At 49.0% G+C, this 19246-nt stretch overlaps 1 protein-coding gene across 1 annotated transcript in view; it reads right to left on the reverse strand.

The window, feature by feature from the left end:
* The window catches only part of LOC138481606 (extracellular calcium-sensing receptor-like), a 109626-nt gene that overhangs the window by 36987 nt on the left and 53393 nt on the right, over window positions 1-19246 (reverse strand). Inside the window, exon 3 of the mRNA XM_069613803.1 lies at window positions 5287-5517. Within this exon, the coding sequence (XP_069469904.1) occupies window positions 5287-5517 (231 nt within the window). The remainder of the gene's footprint in view (window positions 1-5286; window positions 5518-19246) is intronic.

Raw genomic sequence — 19246 nt, forward strand, 5'->3', positions numbered from 1 at the left:
GTCCAGGCGCCTGGCGTCCCCTGCGGACACCTGCAGACACACAGGGAACCGCAACCATAGGAGCCGCCCTTTGCCTAAGGGGCCCTTAGCCGGGGATGCCGGGCAGGGGAGCTGCCCAGGAAGGGGAAGGATAAGGCGGAGGGAGAAGGGGAAGGGGAGGGGGTGTGGGCGGGCACGAGGCGGGAAGGCAGACCAGGACCAGGAAGTGGGCGGGGAGGAGCAGGTAACACACAACGCGCGCTCAGAGCGCGAATGCCCAAATTACAAAAAACAATTTGAAAAACCAGGCAAGGACTCACGGAGGCCCGCGGGGGCCTGGCAAGGGCTTGCCGACGTCTACTGATCCCTCAGGCCACCGGCGACTGCTCTCCAACGCTCACCTGCACAAAGAAGCGAGCGGGCGGAGCAGCCGCCGAGTAGGCCTGGGGGAGGAAGACCAATCAGCCAATCAGAGGGGTTGTGGGCGGGCACGAGGCGGGAAGGGAGACCAGGACCAGGAAGTGGGTGGGGGGGAGCAGGCAACACACAACGCGCGCTCAGAGCGCGAATTCCCAAATTACAAAAAACAATTTGAAAAACCAGGCAAGGACTCACGGAGGCCCGCGGGTGCCTGGCAAGGGCTTGCCGACGTCTACTGATCCCTCAGGCCACCAGCGACTGCTCTCCAACGCTCGCCTGCACAAAGAAGCGAGCTGGCAGAGCAGCCGCCGAGTAGGCCTGGGGGAGGAAGACCAATCAGCCAATCAGAGGGGGGTGTGGACGGGCACGAGGCGGGAAGGGAGACCAGGACCAGGAAGTGTGTGGGGGGAGCAGGCAACACACAACGCGCTCTCAGAGCGCGAATGCCCAAATTACAAAAAACATGGATTCATCCTTCGTATTTATTTTAAAAAAGGGTCTTTAAAATGGGTACAAATATGTATTTGGCCTTTACAGATTTTCAATTGGCCTATGACAGTGTTGATGGACTCCTGCTGTGAAAATGCTTAGAAATTGTGAATGCCAGCATTATTTGTTACATATATTGAGGGAACTTTACAGTCAAACCTACCTGCAGGCCCGATTAAATCAGCCCTGGAAACTCTCCAGACAAATCCAGAATTTTCTGGGTTTAAAGCAGGGGTGTATTCTTGCACTTGCTTTATTTACCTTGTTTAGTTCCAATGTAAAAGACAGTTTGGAGCAAGTTCAATCATTCCCCCCTAGGCTAAGTGGACACTCTCTCCAGTGGCCCCTATATGTGGATGATCTCGTTCTATTGGACCAAGCGCCTATATGGCTGCAGAGACAGCTATATGCACTCCAGCATTATGCCTCTAAGAACAGCCTGATGATAAATGTATGAAAATCGAATATTTTGATGCTGAGATCTGGTAGATTTGCTGAGAGGCAGATGAATACGTCATCCATAGCTTCTTCCCAACTGCCAGCCGAATATCTCACAGGTGAGAAACGTTACTCACTAGTCGGCCTTATCCCAGGCAGGTACAGCTGGAGATGGACACAATCTAAAACTGAAGATGGCACGAGTAACCAAACTAACAATACATGTGCATGCATTAGACACAAGGCAAATGTGTACTCAACATGAAGAACGCAAACAATAGGTAACCCATGAATTTATACATGAAGAATATTGACATGACATCCATAAGACATGATGAATACTGTATAAGCTGAATGCAACATGATTGACATGCAAATATAGCTCAGTAACGTAGAAATGCAACAGTAATGGATAGCCATTTTTTCAAAATGATAGCCACAACATCCTTCTAAGTAAAGCAAAGGCCTCAAGGCTTCACGAGAACTCAAAATGCTTTAATAACAAAAAACGGTATCCAGGCATTGTTTCGAAAAAAAATAGTTTCGAATGACAAAAGTTTTGACAAAAATGCATCGAAAAAAAGAATTGTTTTGTGGGTAAAGTTTTTTTTTTTTTTTCCTAAAATGGGTGTTAAGGGGTAAAAAAAAGGGGTTGGGGTGGGGACCCCGAGGGACCCCCCCATTAAAAAAATGCATTTATTGTCGAAACTTTGCCATTCGAAATGATGGCTGTTGAAATAATCACTATAAACCACGAAATACATATATGCAGAGCTTAGACAGTAGCTAGAAAACCAAGCCAAGGTTACCATGAATAAGGGAGGATAGGAACGGGAAAGAGAAAGGCACGAGATACCGATTCCCAAAACGCAAGCTATATATTCTCAGATCAATTAAAAGCACAACCAGCCTATGTAAACAAGGTGCAGGACAATTATAAGCCAAAGGACTCCATGAAGAATAACTGAAAAGCGTCCCCAGTTGTAAAAGAAACCATAACACTTACATTAAGATTAGCTAAAATCCTAATAAATGCAGTGTGAAATAATTCCAAACACAGTCCCATTACACGTGACCCATAATTGAAGAACACTGTCTATTTATTAGCAATGAACACAGATAAGACACCTGCCTTACACCTTACATGTACCCTAAGGCAGGAGAAGCCGAACAAGGCCAAATGGAAAGAGATCACCCTGGTCGAGGATGGCCCAGAAATTAGGGATGGTATCTTCTTTAATTGAAAGGAAAGCAGTCCATGAACCTCTCTCCCCATACTCCTGTCTGGCTCATGTCTTGATGACCTGTTAATTGTTAAAGTTTGGTTTGCAAGAAGCCAACCAATCAAACTCTCTAATGTTACACCACCCATGCGTTAAGGTGCCAGCCAATTACATATTGTAAAGATGTCTTTTGCTGTTATCAATTTATAGGTGTTGTCAAGAGGAGGCATCTGACAAGCATTACCCAATCAGAAATGTAACCAGTAAGGAATGTATATGTAGTCACCACTGTTGACCACTCTCCATAGCCTGTGGATTTTGGTAACCAAGATGCCAGTATGATGCCAGTTATGATGAATATTGGATATAAAAACTGTTGTTTTTGATAAGCATGTCGAGACTGGCAAGACCTTTATGCTTGTATGCTGTCACTGCTTTATTTCGATGTTAATAAAGATGGGTTTTGCATTTTGTCTATATCCGTTATTGAGTCTGGTTTGATTCTAGAACCTATGTGAAATTTGGAACTGCCCTTGCTGTTTTAACAGATTGAACAAGAGTGTGAATTGTAAATGGTACATGTATAATTTGAAGGTTTCTAGGGTGGATGAATATCAATACCTAGGCTTCCGTATGAGTGACACCATTAAGGATCTAATCAATGTAGAGGCAGAAGGCGGAGGCGCTCGCTGAGCAGGGAATGGCTCTGCATCACAGGTTTGGACATTGTTCTATATGCCCTGTGCTGAGCTTTTATAAGCAAAAAGCTTACTCTGCTCTATGAGGCAGAGACTAAATTAGATACACCAGGACTGCAATGGAATATTCTGGAGGGAGTCTTTTGGAAAAAAGTGCTTCTAGTGCCGAAAGGTACTCCGATTGCATAAATACGCTTTGTATTGGGCTTGCTTTCCCTGCACGTTCTGGTGTGGTGGAAGAAGCTTGCATTATTTAGGAATTGCCTTTTGGCTCAAACTTATTATTTCTCTTGATGAAGAAGGCGTTGATGGCGAAGTTGGATCGTATACTTACTATTGGGAAGAAGAATTGTTTAGAAATAATGGAAGGTTCAGATATTATTTTAGATTTGTTATTGTACAATCCTTGTAAAGGCAACGATAACGTCTGATTGGAGACTGTGGGCCCGACTCTGATGTGGGTGTTAAGTACTGAAAAGGTTGGCTTGGTTACTGCAGACTGGGAAGCAGTGATTTATATTGTCCAAAGCACGCATTTTATTGGTGCCTAAAATGGTGCTGAGGCCCTGAAGAAAGTGGCACAGCCTGATAAGCCACTGAAACCGGTAGGCACATTCTTGGTTCCTGTGGCTATTGAGGACCTTGAGGACTCCCAGGAACATTAGTGTACAAACAACAGTAGCACAAGAACCAGCTCGCAATTCCTGGAGCTGTATCTTCAAGCATAACTCTGCATTTCCGTTGTGCTTTTATATTCAGTTGTGCGGTCGGTAAACAGCAGAATTAAAAAGACAGAACCATCCTCTATGGCCATCATCACACTTCGGGGTACAACCGCCAGTGACTTCAGGAGTGTGTTTTTATAATTGGAATCTTGATTTTGGGCCTGAGAAACGTACCCATTGCCTGAATTAGATAGAGCAAGCCACTTCCACCTGTCCTGGAAGCCTAGATAAGGGGCACACCAGCGCAGACGAGGGTCTTACACCTCAGGAGGGCACAGTGAGTATGGAAAGTAGGGAAAGATAGGTTGTACACATTGATGACAGTAAAATGTAAATTAATGGATTTTGAGACATGTGTGTTCTATGTGTGATAAATTGAGGGTTCAGCAACAAGACAGCTACCCACCCTAAGTCCCCCTTTTGTGTTTGTCATCCCAAAGGTTGCCAGCTTAACCCATTAAGTGTCAAGGGCCAGTATGTATATCCACCAAAGCATAACAAATGATTGTGAGTCCTGCACTTGGCTGCAACTGTGAGGATATTGCACGGCTGGGATCCTTGTGAAGACAGGCTTTATGTTCAGTCCACATTCTTCTGTGGTATAAGACCTCCATTCTCGTAGCCCCATTCCACCAATGACTCTGAGACATTTCAGTTTGTAAGTCAAAGGCCCTGGCAAGTTTAATGACCTCCTCTATAGAATCTGACTGACAGATACAAACCTCAGTCTATATCCCTAAAAAGCTGTGACCTGGCACTACAGAGACGTATATGGGGATGCCAGCTGAGGGCATGGCTCAGAGCATGCCCCTGATGCCAGGAGAGGGCTTCACGTGGGGCCGAGTGTGCGTTGGTGTCGGGTCCCATCCTTAGCTGCAGGAACACAGGTCAGCTATAACTCTGTCCATTCATGGAGGTCTGTAGCTCCTGGTCCCACTCAGATGTGTCAATCCGCACAGGCCTCGTGCCCCGTTCATCTCCCAGGGGCGATAGCCAAGGCTCGGCCTGCCACCTCATGCCGCTCACTCCTCACCACACCTTCTCACTGGCTAATGGAGACACTCATGCAAGACTCACGGGTCACTTGGTCTCAGCACAAATGGAAAACACAAGCAGAGCTATATAGAGTCTGGCCACTATTGCATTAGAGAGATAGAAACATTCAATAGTGGCCCACTTCCGGCCGCTGCATTTGCACTTCCTGATGAGGCCCGCAGGACACTGCATCTGTGGGAGCACCGGTGCAGTCGGTGCTCGGCTACTCTTTCTGCGGGTGCTATATCCGAGCCTGGCACAACCCCTCACAGTCCTCACCTGAGTGCCTTCCGTGTTCCACATCATCACAGCATCGCCTCTCATCTTGATCTGCTTTCCTTGGGGGGCGCTGGAGTCATACACCCCCACTTTCACCAGCCTGTCGGTGCCATCTGGGAAGATCTGCATGTTTACAAAGTCGAAAGCCGGTGGCACGTCCCCGTGCCCATCAAAGAAGAGTTCCTCCCCAGAGCGGGTGTGGAAGCGCACGCGCCTCAGGTAGGGCAGCACCTGGAATCAGAAATCACGCGCTATTAGGTGTGTGTTGTTGGATCTTACACTTATTATGCTCTAATAGTGTATTGCATTAACTGTTCACTCGATTTATCCCAAGGAAAGCACATGTTTTAAAGCAACCGTGGAAAATGTTCACAAATGGTCTGTAGATTTTGGAAAAAATGTGTCAGCAAAGTTGGTCCCGCAGTGCATTTGCCATAGGGCACTGTGCCCGAGTGTGACCATACCACTAACGCCCTGGCCCCTGCTTCCAGTGCGGCTTGTCCGGTACGTTGATGTGTAACAGGTACCACTGTGTAAGGTGCCCCACTAGAGCCACACTGTCAGCAGCTGCTTAGATTCTGCCTACTCTCCGGATAGCCCGGGTATTCAGGCTTGACTTGGCTGTGTGCTGTGCCCGTTGTGTGTTCTGGGGCATCGGGGGTGCCACCTCTCATGGTACAGGAAGCAGCGAGCCCGCCTTCAGTGGGCGAGGAGTTCATGCCCCGCTGCTGCTTGTCTGGGCTGGGCTGGGACTGGTGCAAGAAGCAAGTCAAAGGTATGGAAAGCAACTGTGTATTGACCACTGCCTTTGCTAAATAACATCTTATAACCAACTGCCCATGTTTTGGGGCATGAAAGAGTTAGGCCCTCATTACGACCCTGGCGCAAAGCGAAAAACGATGGCGGTAAACGATTACCGCCATCGTCTTCCGCTAGGGCCGATTACGACCCGTGACCGTAAACTACGATGTCATTAGCGGCATCGTAGCTAACGCTGCCGCTGACTGCGCCAATGGCGCGCGCACGCGAACATCCACACCGTAATTAGCGCCATGGCGGAAAGGTACGCGAATGCCGACCCAAGCGGACATGCCCCTAACGCCATCACCCAGCCCGTTAAGTACCTTACCGCCATGGTGCTAATTACGCCATCGCGAACCAACCGTAAAGGGCCATGTAAAGTGAATGCAGCTGCCACAGGTGCACAGAAACAGCACAGGTGAAGGCAATACAGACTCAGGAAGTACAAAAAGAGCACACCCCACCCCTTCCCACACCCAGTCACACACCACAATGATACCAATAGGACTAGCAATGTTGGGGCTGGAGGACCTGATAGCAATGCGAGTGCTACAACAGCAACTACAACAACAACAACAACAACAACAGGCTGCACAGAGGAGACGCAGGAGGAGAAGGAGGGCAAGGCAGGCCCAGCAAGCCCCACCAGCACAGCCAGTGCCACCACGCAGGCAGCCCCCAATCCCACGCATCAGAGCCAGCCCATTCAACCTCACCGCTGAGCAGATCCACACCCTGTACCGACTGGACCGGGACACCATCACCACCATTGTGGACATGATACACAACGACATCGTCAGCATGATTGAAACACCCACTGCCACCCCCCCCCCTACTGAAGGTAGTGTCCGTGCTCCACTTCCTGGCCACAGACACCTACCAGCACACAGTGGGGCACTTGCATGTCATATCACAACCATTATTCTCGCGTACACTGATGCAAGTGCTCGATGCCCTCCTCAAGCACACAGATGACCACATCTCATTACCACGGTCTGCCCAGGAGATTGCCAACACCAAAGTGGGTTTCCATGCACTGGCCGGCATACCTGGTTGCATTGGTGCCATTGACTGCACCCATGTTGAATTGGTGGTCCCACATGCCATGGAGGTACCGTACCGCAACCATAAACATTTCCACTCAATCAACGTGCAAATGGTCTGTGACTCCAACAGGATCATCACACATTGTTGTGCCAGATTCCCCGGATCAACCCATGATTCTATGGTCCTTCGGAACTCCACAATACCACGCTACATGGAGCGATATGCAGGCCCAAGATCCTACCTACTCGGTGAGTCTAATGTCATGAGCATGGAAATGCAAAGTGGGTGTTGAATGACGTACCAATGCATATTTCATCTGGCAGATACAGGGGGGTGATGCATACGTCACATGGGTGCAACTAGCAGTAGCCAGATCATTCCCTGTGGCAGCACTGACGTCAACAGAGTAGTGTACACATCATGTCTGACCTAATCATCCCAACATGTGAATGAAAGTGCATCCCAAAAACGACACAACCATCTGCAAGTGCATTGTGCAAATTGTGACCGCATTGACCCTAAAGAAAACCACCAACATGCACGTCACCATGCACCAACTACTGAAAGGCCTGTCCCCCACAACTGCGCACAAAGGAGGCACATGACAGACAGGAACATCAATGCACCACTACAAGACCCACAAACTGTCCCCATTGACACCAGTAATGCTCACTGGGGTCATAATGAGCCAGACATCAATGTTGCTATCATGTGAGCTTCAAGCTCACAGGACACGCGCAAGGTCACATGAATGACGGCCTGAACGGACACAGTGGATGGCCACTCACAAGGCAATCGTCCCCCCTGCATTGTGTTTTTGCATGCAAAACAGTACATGAGAGCCATGAACACATACTGGTTGCACAGTGTAAATCCATAACCACAACTCCAATTGGTGCACAGTAACAGTCAGAATCAAGGCATGGTTGTGCGTCATGTTCACATATCAATCTCGTTCCTGCCACATTCTTTTCTCACATTTTACAGGTGATGCGGGCTATCCCCTGAAGAGGTGGCTCCTCACACCAGTGCGGAACCCATCGAACCAGCATGAGGAGGACTACAACCATGCCCATGCACGTACCCGTGTGGTGATAGAGCATGCTTTTGGCCTACTGAAGGCACGTTTCCGCTGCCTCAGCAGGTCTGGTGGGGCACTCCTGTACCGCCATGAGAAGGTTGCAAAGATCGTCATGGCATGTGTCATGCTACACAATATGTGCATCAGACGAAACGTGCCTCTGCCCCCTGACGCAGAACCACAACCACCTGATGATGGGGATGATGATGATGGGGATGGGGCAGCACCTCAGGGAGGCAGCGATGCACAGGAGGGGCATATAATGCGTCAGAATGTCATTGACCGATACTTCTAGCACACACAGCGAGTGTGTAACATATGGATGGCACTTGGGGCACTGTGTGTGTCTGGTATGTCAACACTGTGGACTGTAAAACAATAAAGCACACATACGCAATGAGCAATGTCCACACATTTCGTTTGTGAGAAAAGAAAAAGTGTATTGTTCTTCTGAATAGGTATAACAGAACCCCTCCCCCTCCCCCTGAACACTCCAACACACCCAATTCCCCCCTCACCCTCCCCCCTGAACACTCCAACACACCCAATTCCCCCCTCCCCCTCCCCCCTGAACACTCCAACACACCCAATTCCCCCCTCCCCCTCCCCCCTGAACACTCCAACACACCCAATTCCCCCCTCCCCCTCCCCCCTGAACACTCCAACACACCCAATTCCCCCCTCCCCCTCCCCCTTGAACACTCCAACACACCCAATTCCCCCCTCCCCCTCCCCCTGAACACTTCAACACACCCAATTCCTCCCTCCCCCTCCCCCCTGAACACTCCAACACACCCAATTCCCCCCTCCCCCTCCCCCCTGAACACCCTGCAAACATGTGACAGTGCCCGTGGTGAAGTGTGTATAGTTTAGCACACTATTGACTGCCCCCTCTCCCGGAACCTGGGGCCCCCCTGCCTGTGCTCCTCAGGGTCCTGGATGACCTGCGGACGGGAGAGGCTTGTGCTGAACTTGCAGCTGAGGATGTCCCGGGCTGCTCAGTACGGCATGTGTCCACAATTGTCTGGATGAGCTGGCTCATCATCTGCCGCACTGCAGCAAGTTCGGTGCATATGTCCCTGCTGGCAGTTTAGATGGCAGCCCTGATGCCATCAGCACTCCTCTCCATGGCTGCACTGGCACTTCCACATTCTGCAACATGCTGCGTGAGGAGTGTGCCCAGTGCTTCCTGCCTGTTGGCAATCTGCTCCAGCGACAGCTGGAATTCTGGCCCAATGGAGGGTGCCAATGGGGGACCAATGGGACTACTCCCATCTTCCACAACTCCCACTGGGCTTGGAGTTGCTGGCCATGAATTAGCAGGCGATGGGCCCTGGGTGTCATCTCCATGATGACTGATTGGGGATAGGTGTGGTGAGTGCAGTTGCGTGTTGTGGTCAAGTCTAGTGTCATCCTCCACATCACTGTCGGAGCAGGCAGCGATGGCTGCAGTCTCCCCAACAGTACTGCTCCCTGCTGACACATTGCCCTCAGTGGGCAACAGTGGGTGTTGTTGGGCTGCAGGCGCTGTCACGACCCCTTCCTCGGGGGACTTTGCTGCCCTGGCCTCTTCAGCCTGGCGTGGTTTCTGCCTGGGTCCAGCAGAGGTGGATGCATGGTTCCCTTCTCCCACTTTCCTGGCCTTCTTGGCTGGGGTGCTGGTGCTGTCGTCCCTGCCAGTGTCCGATTGCGAGCCTGTGGTGGAGCAGAGGAGGGTGACTGTTATTGATGGTTCAGCGGACATTGAGCAGGCATTGTGAAGAGTGTAATGGATAGATGGTGGAGTTAGTAGCCCGTGACATACAGGTTGCCTCCCTTTAGTTTCGGTTTTGCATGCAGGTGTGTGTCTGCCTACTGTACAGTGTACATGCTGCATGTGCGCAGGGTGTGGCTAATCTGCTGATGTGTTGCGTCTGCCACATTGTGATTGTCACGTGCAAGTGTATCAGGGTGTCTTGCAAGGCTGGATATGAGGCAACTACCTGTGTCTCCAGATGTCGGGGCCCCTCTCTCCATCTCGCCGACACCTTCGATGCACTCAATGCCAATCAGAGAGGCACATGTCTCCTCCCATGGCTGCATCTTCAGTGGGGAGTCTGCTCCCCCGCCAGTTCCCAGGGCCAGGTTACGGTTGGCAGACATAATGCCCTGGACCCTGATCCGCAGGTCGTCCCATCTCTTGCGGCACTGTTTGGAGGTGCGCGGGGTGGTTCCAACAGCACTGACACGTTGTGCCACAAGTTCCCACACCTCCTTTTTGCGGCCTATGGCTGTCCGGGTCATCTCAGTGGAGAAGACAACATCGGCCTTCTCCTGGAGCGTGTCTGCAAGCATTTGCAGTTCCTCACGACTGAAGCGCTCCTGCCGCTGCCTGTCACATGCCTTCTTGACAACTTTCGGCATGGTTGGCTGAGGAAATGGGTGGGTTATGGGAATGTCAGGGTTTGAGGGTTGGTTGTGGTGTGGTTGGGTAGGATGGCAATGGATTGTGTTTTTTAAGATGGCCGCTGTGCTGTTTCCCGTTCCGCCGCGATTACGCTATTTCCGGTTCCGCCTAATTGCGGTCACCGCTAATTACGGTGACCGCTGACTACGGTCGGCGCAATGATGGGTGGCGGTAGGTCACCCTGCGCTGTTAACGAGGGCGGTAAGGGCTGTTTACGGCATGGCATAGTTTACGTTACCGCCATGGCGTAATGCACGTGCGCGATGGGTCGTAATATGGCGCTCTTATCGCCATCGGACCATGGCGTTAACGCTCATTACGCCATGGCGGTAATTTTCGATCACTTACCGCCTGGGTCGTAATGAGGGCCTTAGTGTTGGATTTGTCAATTTAGCTGGAATGCCACTCTTTGAAAGCCTATGTTTTGGATATTATTCAACAGAGCGGGGCAGATAACCAACTACATTTCTGGAATGGCACATTGTACCTTATTGTGATGTAGAGCCAGCCTATACCGTTTCTGCTACTACTTACTGAGAAGGGGCCGAATTATACTCTGAGTTTGTTATACCAGAAAGTCAACATTGGGTGCAATTTCCAAGATATAGGATCATGATAGCTCGGACGCTTACGATGGACGTTGCACAGCCGCCAGTGTCGCGCATCCACCAAGCTGCAATCTATCAGAGTGGAGGTTTGGCTGCTTCTACAAGTCATATTGGGAGCCTGGGTGCTTCTTTCAGTATTTACTGGAGCCCCTTTGCTCAGTGCATCCATTGACCTTACTGCATCCTCTAAAATCATCTCATTAGCTATTCGTCATTGATTGGTTCTTCAGGTAAGGTTTGCCGTGGCGGATATTACTGAGAGGATTCCATATTGGTGAGAGATGGGCAGCGGGAGGATGAGAAGTTTGCTTGAGTCGAGATAGCACCTACTGAGGTGAACACCTTCTATGATTCCAAACTCGTCCTTTTCCTGCAGTTGGAGCAGCTACACTTTGTGACCGTAGAGGAACTGTTGGCATCATTGATGACCTTTCAGAAATCGGCCGCACTGCAGCAGCACATGTTGGGACTCAGATGGGGTGTGACTACTAAGGTGGGATGGATGAAAGGGAAAGATCTACGTTCAGTTCCATCTTCCTGTCCCTCGTCCATAGTTACAGTTGGATAACAGGGTTTTTGCTAAGGCTACGACGTATCGGTTGGCGAATGCTATCTGTTTACTGGTTGAGTAAGACGAGATAGCTTATGTCCGCAGCTGCATGAAGGCAGACCACAGTACTTTGGCCTCCTCGATCATAGACATGGAAGATGAAAGGAGTTTATAATTCCAGATTAGAGATGTTAGGTTGAATTATGCTGCACATTGCTTCAATTTCCATGTTCTCCACTGCTCTCATGGCTCTGCCTGGCAAAGTGGCACCAGTTGGATTATTGTCATGATTCCTGCCCCTCATGTCTCCAAGATGTCAGGCTGGAGACAGGCCACGATCACCTACGTGGCCATCAAGGGCCTCTCCATCCCTCCAAAGACCCACTTGGAATCAGACTTGGCGCTTGTGGCACCAGACTCCCTCACTCCCATAGGATAACATTGGGGATTGGGCTTGTAGTGCATTGATGAGGACAAGATGGATCCCCCCACATATATCGGTTCCCAGAACTGCATGTGCGGTCTAGTCTTTTGGGTGTGGTTCAGCCCAGAGGCACCTGGGATACCCAGACACTATTTAAGCCACACCCAGGCTGAGAAACATGCTTTGCGTTTTCTGCACCTGCAGCGTGACACTCACCGTGTTCGGATCGGTCACCAGTAGGCCTGCATCTTTCTTCTGCACTCAGCTCCTGCAAGAACAAGAACACCGTTAGGAACAGCCTTACCTTGTGGTGCTTCTGCGCATCAGTCATCACTCCTTCTGTTCTGCGGGCATCTTCGGCAGTGTCATTCCCATCCCGGCACGCCGCTTCCTGAGGAAAAGGGAAAAAACAGAAAAAAGGCATTAGTAAGCATTCTGCAAATCTTTGTTTATTTTTAAATACTGTACGAGCTTCAAACGCTTACCTAAATCCCAGCCGCTCTGGGGGAACTCTGTCTCCGGAACTTCTCATCCATCTGCAAGAGGGAAAAGACACTCCAGGTTAGCGTGGAAACATCTAGAGGCGCCGCATACCGCGCTTACCCACCGCATTTGTTCTTCATAACCGGCATCCACGCTGAAAACGTTGCGGCACCTAAAAGACACAGAAAAAGAACTCAGTTCAAGGCAAATACGAAAGGGGTGCATCGCACATCGCGCTCTCACACACCTTCAGCGCTACTCATCTCAGCAGCACGCCACCATCCCCGGACGCCGGCCATCATCTAAGGAAGGAAAGGAACGAAGTGAGAGAACTGTTCAAAAGACTCATTATACTTACCTGTCGGACTCTTGCCAGTGAAGTAACTAGGCAGCAACAAGCCCGCATCAATCAACGCGCTCCTGCGCTGAAGGCAGGACGGAGAGCACACTATCCAAGAAAACAAGGTGAGGTGTGGATCAAAGGGAAGGGTTGGACCACGGTGAAGAAGGGGTTCAAGCAGACAGAGACAATAGGGAGTTCAACTCTACCAATCCTGTGTTTCAGGTCCAGTCTCCAGTCGAATAGCCTCCAGGGAAGGGTTTGAGGTCATAAGAGGTCAGAACAGGCTGAGTGATGTCCCCGTGGATACCAGGTGAGCGTTACAGTTAGGGTGGAAAGAGGGTAAAACAAGTGTTGTGCTTAGCTGTTCTTGTGTGTAGAACCAGGAGTAATTGGCATCTGTGCTAGTGGGATCTCTTGGTGTATTTTGTTTTGAACACAGTGGCATATTGTTTCGGATGGGAGACCTCCAGTGTCTGGATAGTCATGTGTTATTTGCGGCCCGTGAGTTGGTTTCTGAAATGTGTGCAGGTAAGGGTGTTTGGTCGGTGGTTTTCTGTTCATCTGGGTGAGGGGTGTTAAGTGTCTGGTGAGGTGAAGGTGATTCAGAGAGGAGATGGTTAGTAGGTTTAGAGTATCAGACTTCTGGATAGACCCTGGTACAGAGTAATTATGTGATTTCTTTTTCTTACTTATTCTTCTCTTCTTTTACTTTGTGATTTTCACATTTCTGTGGTTGTAGGGATGTGTTGTTCCATTAAATTGTGCCACAGAGTTGGGTTTATTTCGGGTATGGCGGCAGTATCAGAGGAGAAGTGTCATTGTGTTGGTGTTTTGTGTAAGGTGTTATGGGAATGATTCTTTGGCCCAGCTGGGGTATGTCATATTGGGTGTCTGGGTGTTCTTTACCCGATAAACCTCAACAGTTAGGTTTGGGAAGGTCATTGTGGAATGGCTTGGGTGTAGTCTGAAAAAAAAGGTATGCAGTGTTTTCCCTAATACATTGGTGTTGGACACAAGTAGTGAACCCCCCGAAAGACTGCTGGGAATTCATTGACCTTGTTGTTCAACTGGATCATAGGTTGCAGGACCGAAGAGCAGATCGAACCAGACCGGACCCTCGCCCTATGTATGTGCGTTCAAAGGACAATACTGCCCGAATAACGGAAGGTTCAGGAGAACCAATGCAAATAGGGGGGGGTCAGATCCCCCTTGACTAAAGCGGAAAGGGATAAAAGGATACAGCAGCAGTTATGTCTGTACTGCGGAAGGTCAGGTCATTTCCTTAAAGAGTGCCCTGTGAAGCCACCGAGGAGGATGGTAGGGGCCAGGGACAAGGAAGATACCAACAAGGAATCGGAAAACTCCCTAGCCCGGCAAGTGTAGGGGTCCACTTGTCGATCGAAGAAAGTGAACTACAGGCCTCCCATTTTGCACTATCTGTGGTCTTGATCAATCACCAACAACCATCTCGGATGCACGCAGTAAGAGCGTACATAGACAGCGGAGCCTTTGGGAATTACATCGATCAGGATCTTGCAGCAAAGATGGGGCTTCCGTTACACCCTAAATCTACCACCGACACTGTTACCACAGTTGACGGCATGGAAATAGCTTCTGGTCCAGTAGCCCAATGCACTGCAGCTTTAACCCTTCTGTCCCAGGATGGACACCAAGAATCTATCGTTTTCAACCTCAATAAGGCACCACAGTTCCAGTTGATTTTGGGAATGCCATGGTTGGTAGCTCACAATCCTCGAATCGATTGTCAAGCAAAAGAATTGCCCTTTCCGAGACTTGCGCCCACACAATGTTATCGCCAAGAGAAACAGCCAATAGACACCAGAACCTCCACGCTTGCAACTGTGGCAATCGGCACCCTACCAAGTGAATACCAGGGCTTTCAAGATGTCTTTCAGAAAGAACAGGCTAATACTCTGTCACCGCATAGACTATACGATTGCCAAATCGACCTGATACCCGGCGCACAAATCCCTTGTGGGCGAATTTACGCACTCACGGAACCAGAAAACCAGCACCTGAAGGCCTATCTTGACCAATACCTGGCCAACGGGTTCATCCGTCCCTCGAAGTCTCCAGCAGCCAGTCCTCTATTCTTCGTACCGAAAAAGGAGGGGGACTTGAGAACGTGCATTGGCTATCGCGCACTGAACCAGATTACCGTAAAAAATTGCTACCCCATGCCACTGATCCCTGAATTGCTTGATCAAGTCAAAGATAGCCAAATCTACACAAAACTAGACCTGAGGGGGGCATATCACCTTGTTCGCGTAAAACAGGGGGATGAATGGAAAACTGCTTTTCGCACCAAATACGGCTTGTACGAATATCAAGTAATGCCCTTTGGCCTTTGCAACGCAACTGCTGCATTTCAATACTTCATGAACGATGTCCTACGGGAATTGATTGATGTCTGTGCTCTAATGTACATCGACGATATCCTAGTATATTCCGCATCAAAGCAGGACTACGTTAAACACGTCCGATCCGTATTGGAGAAACTCTGTCGACACCAGCTCTGCGCCAAGCTCAAAATGTGCTCATTCCACGTCTCCGAGGTGGAATTCCTGGGCTTTATTCTCAGCCCGAATTGAATCCGAGTGGATGTACACAAGGTAGATGCTATCCTGAACTGGCCATCATCAAATCCATTCAAGGGGGTTCAAAGTATGCAGGGTTTTGCAAACTTCTACCGCCGGTTCATCCCAGGATTTTCGCAAATCGCGCATCCCATCACGTCATTACTAAGGAAAAGCAACAAAAAGTTCCAGTGGACAACAGAAGCCAAGGAGGCTTTCCAGGAACTCAAAGCAAGATTCACATCTGCCCCAATCTTACGCCACCCTCAACCTGATCTCCCATACCTGGTGCACACGAACGCTTCAAGCATGGCTATGGGAGCTGTCCTCTCACAAAAGGACCCCGAAACAGGCCAGTTACACCCTGTTGCCTTCTGGTCACGTAAATTCACATCCCCTGAACTCAATTACTCTATCACAGACAAAGAACTCCTGGCCATTAAGTCAGGCTTTAAGGCATGGCGGCACTACCTCTTGGGCGCCAGACACACAATCACCGTAATAACTGACCACTGGAACCTCCAGTACCTAAAAATGGCAAAGGCCCAATCCTCACGACAACTACGTTGGACTCTTTTTTTTCTGAATATGACTACGTGATTACATTTCGACCAGGGGTAAAAAACGGGAAGGCTGATGCCCTTTCCCGTATGGGGGTGGAAGAGCAAGGGTATCAGACCCCTGACCCAATAGCAATCATCCCGAGTGACAAGCTCCTAGGAATCACAGCAGCCATAACTCAGAAAGAATTACATGAAGAAATCCAAAACCTGATGAGTCCGGAGCAATTACAAGCGTGGAGTGCACAAGGAGAACATTACATGATAAAAGATCAGTTGCCCTACTTCAGGAATCGTTTATTCTTACCAAACCAAGAACTACGAGAACAAGTCATGTCCGGTTATCATGATTCCTTGATCGAGGGGCACCCCAGAATCGCTAAAACCCTAGCCGAGGTAAAACAAGATTATTGGTGGCCCACGTGGCGTAAAGACATTATCCAATTCATCCTGTCTTGTGGAGTGTGTGCTCATAACAAGTCACCCAAGCAGAAACCGGCTGGGCTATTACAACCATTGGAAATCCCACCAGCACCCTGGCACACGTTGTCCCTTGATTTTATTACTAACTTACCACCCAGTCAAGGGTTTAACACTATTCTTGTGGTCGTGGACCTATTTTCAAAAATGGCACATTTCATTCCTCTTAAGGGGCTCCCAAATGCTTCTACTCTGGCAAAGGTATTTCTTGAAGGCATCGTATGGCTCCATGGGTTTCCTTCAGTTTTGGTTTCAGACCGAGGTACTCAATTCGTATCTAACTTCTGGAGAAAATGCTGCTCTATGGCCCAGAACAACATCCGGCTATCCACCAGTCACCATCCCCAAACGGATGGTCAAACTGAGGAAAAATCAGACGCTCGAGCAGTATCTGCATTGCACGTTACACCAAGCTGAAGGAAGCTGGTTTGACCTATTATGGATAGTTGAATATGCTTATAATAATTCCCTACACACCAGCACTCGGCAGACACCCTTTTATACCATGTATGGCAGGCACCCACGTACTTCTGGGTTGGACGTTCCTACAACCCTGGAAATGCCAGCAGTCAAAACCTTGCACACGACCATTTCTCAAACCTTTAAAAGGGCAGCTGAACACCTACTTCAAGCTAAGAATCGCCAAAAGAAGTTTGCTGATCAACACCGAGCAAAGGCCCTTGACTATCAAGTGGGAGACAAAGTCTGGCTGGCGTCTAAACACGTGTCCATTAAAGGAGCCCGAACTTTCCGTCCAAGATACCTGGGTCCATTCACCATCACCTCTGTGATAAATCCTGTGGCGGTCAGACTAGCTTTGCTGTCAAACATGCAAATTCATCCTCTCTCCTTAAACCTGTTCAACCTGGGACCCGGGTAGCAATGCCACCGCAGCCAGTAGTAGTCGCCGGGGAGCCAGAATTCAAAGTCAAGGACATTCTAGATTCAAAGTACGTCATATCCAAATTATACTACTTAGTAGACTGGAAGGGGTATGGTCCAATTTGAGAAATACACTGCAAGCTCATCCAACATATAATAGGGGTTGGATGTAAAGGTTGAATAGCAAAGGGGACATACATGCTTTTTGAGGGATCCCATGGGATATGGGGGAGAAGGGAGAGGTAGCCTCACCACAACATACCCACGATGTGCGATTCTGAAGCAACAATTTCACCCATGGAATAGCATCAGAGATGCAGCGGCCCTGTTTCTCCAATACAAGCAGGAGTTGCTCATGATCAAGGAGATCAAGTGCAAAAGGAACAACATGCCATAGTGGCCAAGATACGAAATGTTCAGCATGTGTGTCTGTAGTACTAGCAAAGCAGTGTCGGGACTGTGACGTGGTCGGAAACCAGACTGTCTCGGATGAAGGATATTAGATTCCTCGACAAATTCTTGCATTTGATTAGTGGCACTTTTATCACGTACCTTAAGGCGGAAGTGGCAGTTGGTAATGGGGCGCAGGTTACCTGGGTCATTAAGGTCAAGTCTTGGCATTTTAAATACAGGGGTGGTAGTAGCTTTTCTTATAGAATCAGGGACTTGATTAGTAGAAAAAGAAGAATTGACAAATCTTGTCAAGAAAGGTGCAAAGATATTGTTATGATCTAGGATGAAGTTAGCTGGCATAGTATTCTCTGCGCACTGAGATGTACGTATGGTGGAGAGAGTAGCCATCATATATGCGAGAGAGACATGAGCAAAGCTGAACATACATTCGACATATTAATCAGGGCGGCCGGAGGAGGACAGAAGGACACATGTTTATCGGCCAGGAGTCCAGATCTGATTTTATCCCCTGCCTTATCTCTTATCTATATTATTAGACCTCAGAAGGATGTAAGGCTGAGTAGGCCTTACCGGGATTCAAACCTGCAACCTGCAGATCATTCACACATCGCAGCAGCGAGCGCTCAACCAACTGAGCTATCTTACTGGCTATAGCTATTTTATCAGCTATAGTAAAATGAACAATGACATGCCTGAATGTTCTCAACATCAGTAAGCAAATTACACTCTTTAGTGGATACCATTAAACTGGGAACTGAGATATAACAGCAGGCCAGTTCATCTGCAGGTCTGGTGCAAAGTTGGCCACATGTCAAGCTTAGAGATCTGGACTGACGAAGGCCTAAAACCCTCACCCCCTTCTCGTGATATAGCTCTTCAAAGATCCATTCTGTCGCTCTCTCCTTCTGGGTTACATGCACTAATGATAAGGCACAACAAAGAACTGTGAGTCTTCAGGAAATGAGCCTTCTGCAGGGTTGCCAGGGCTGTGAGCAGAACACCCTTCTAATCCTCTGGACCAGATGTAGGTGTACTGGCATAGCCATGGCATTGGGTCTCAATCTCAAAATCGCGTCTAACTTCTAAAATTGAGCTTTATGACACTTGTGATACTAATACCAGAATCCACTATATTTCCACTACAGTCCAGCTTCTATGGGTTACTCCCCTCCACTCTTCTAGCTCCCCTACATCTTCTTCTAAAATCCCCTCATCCTAAATCGCCAAGGGGTCTTGGACTTCCG

The sequence above is a fragment of the Ambystoma mexicanum genome, chromosome 5p (genome assembly GCF_040938575.1).
Source record: "Ambystoma mexicanum isolate Mex_15411 chromosome 5p, UKY_AmexF1_1, whole genome shotgun sequence".
NCBI lineage: Eukaryota > Metazoa > Chordata > Amphibia > Caudata > Ambystomatidae > Ambystoma > Ambystoma mexicanum.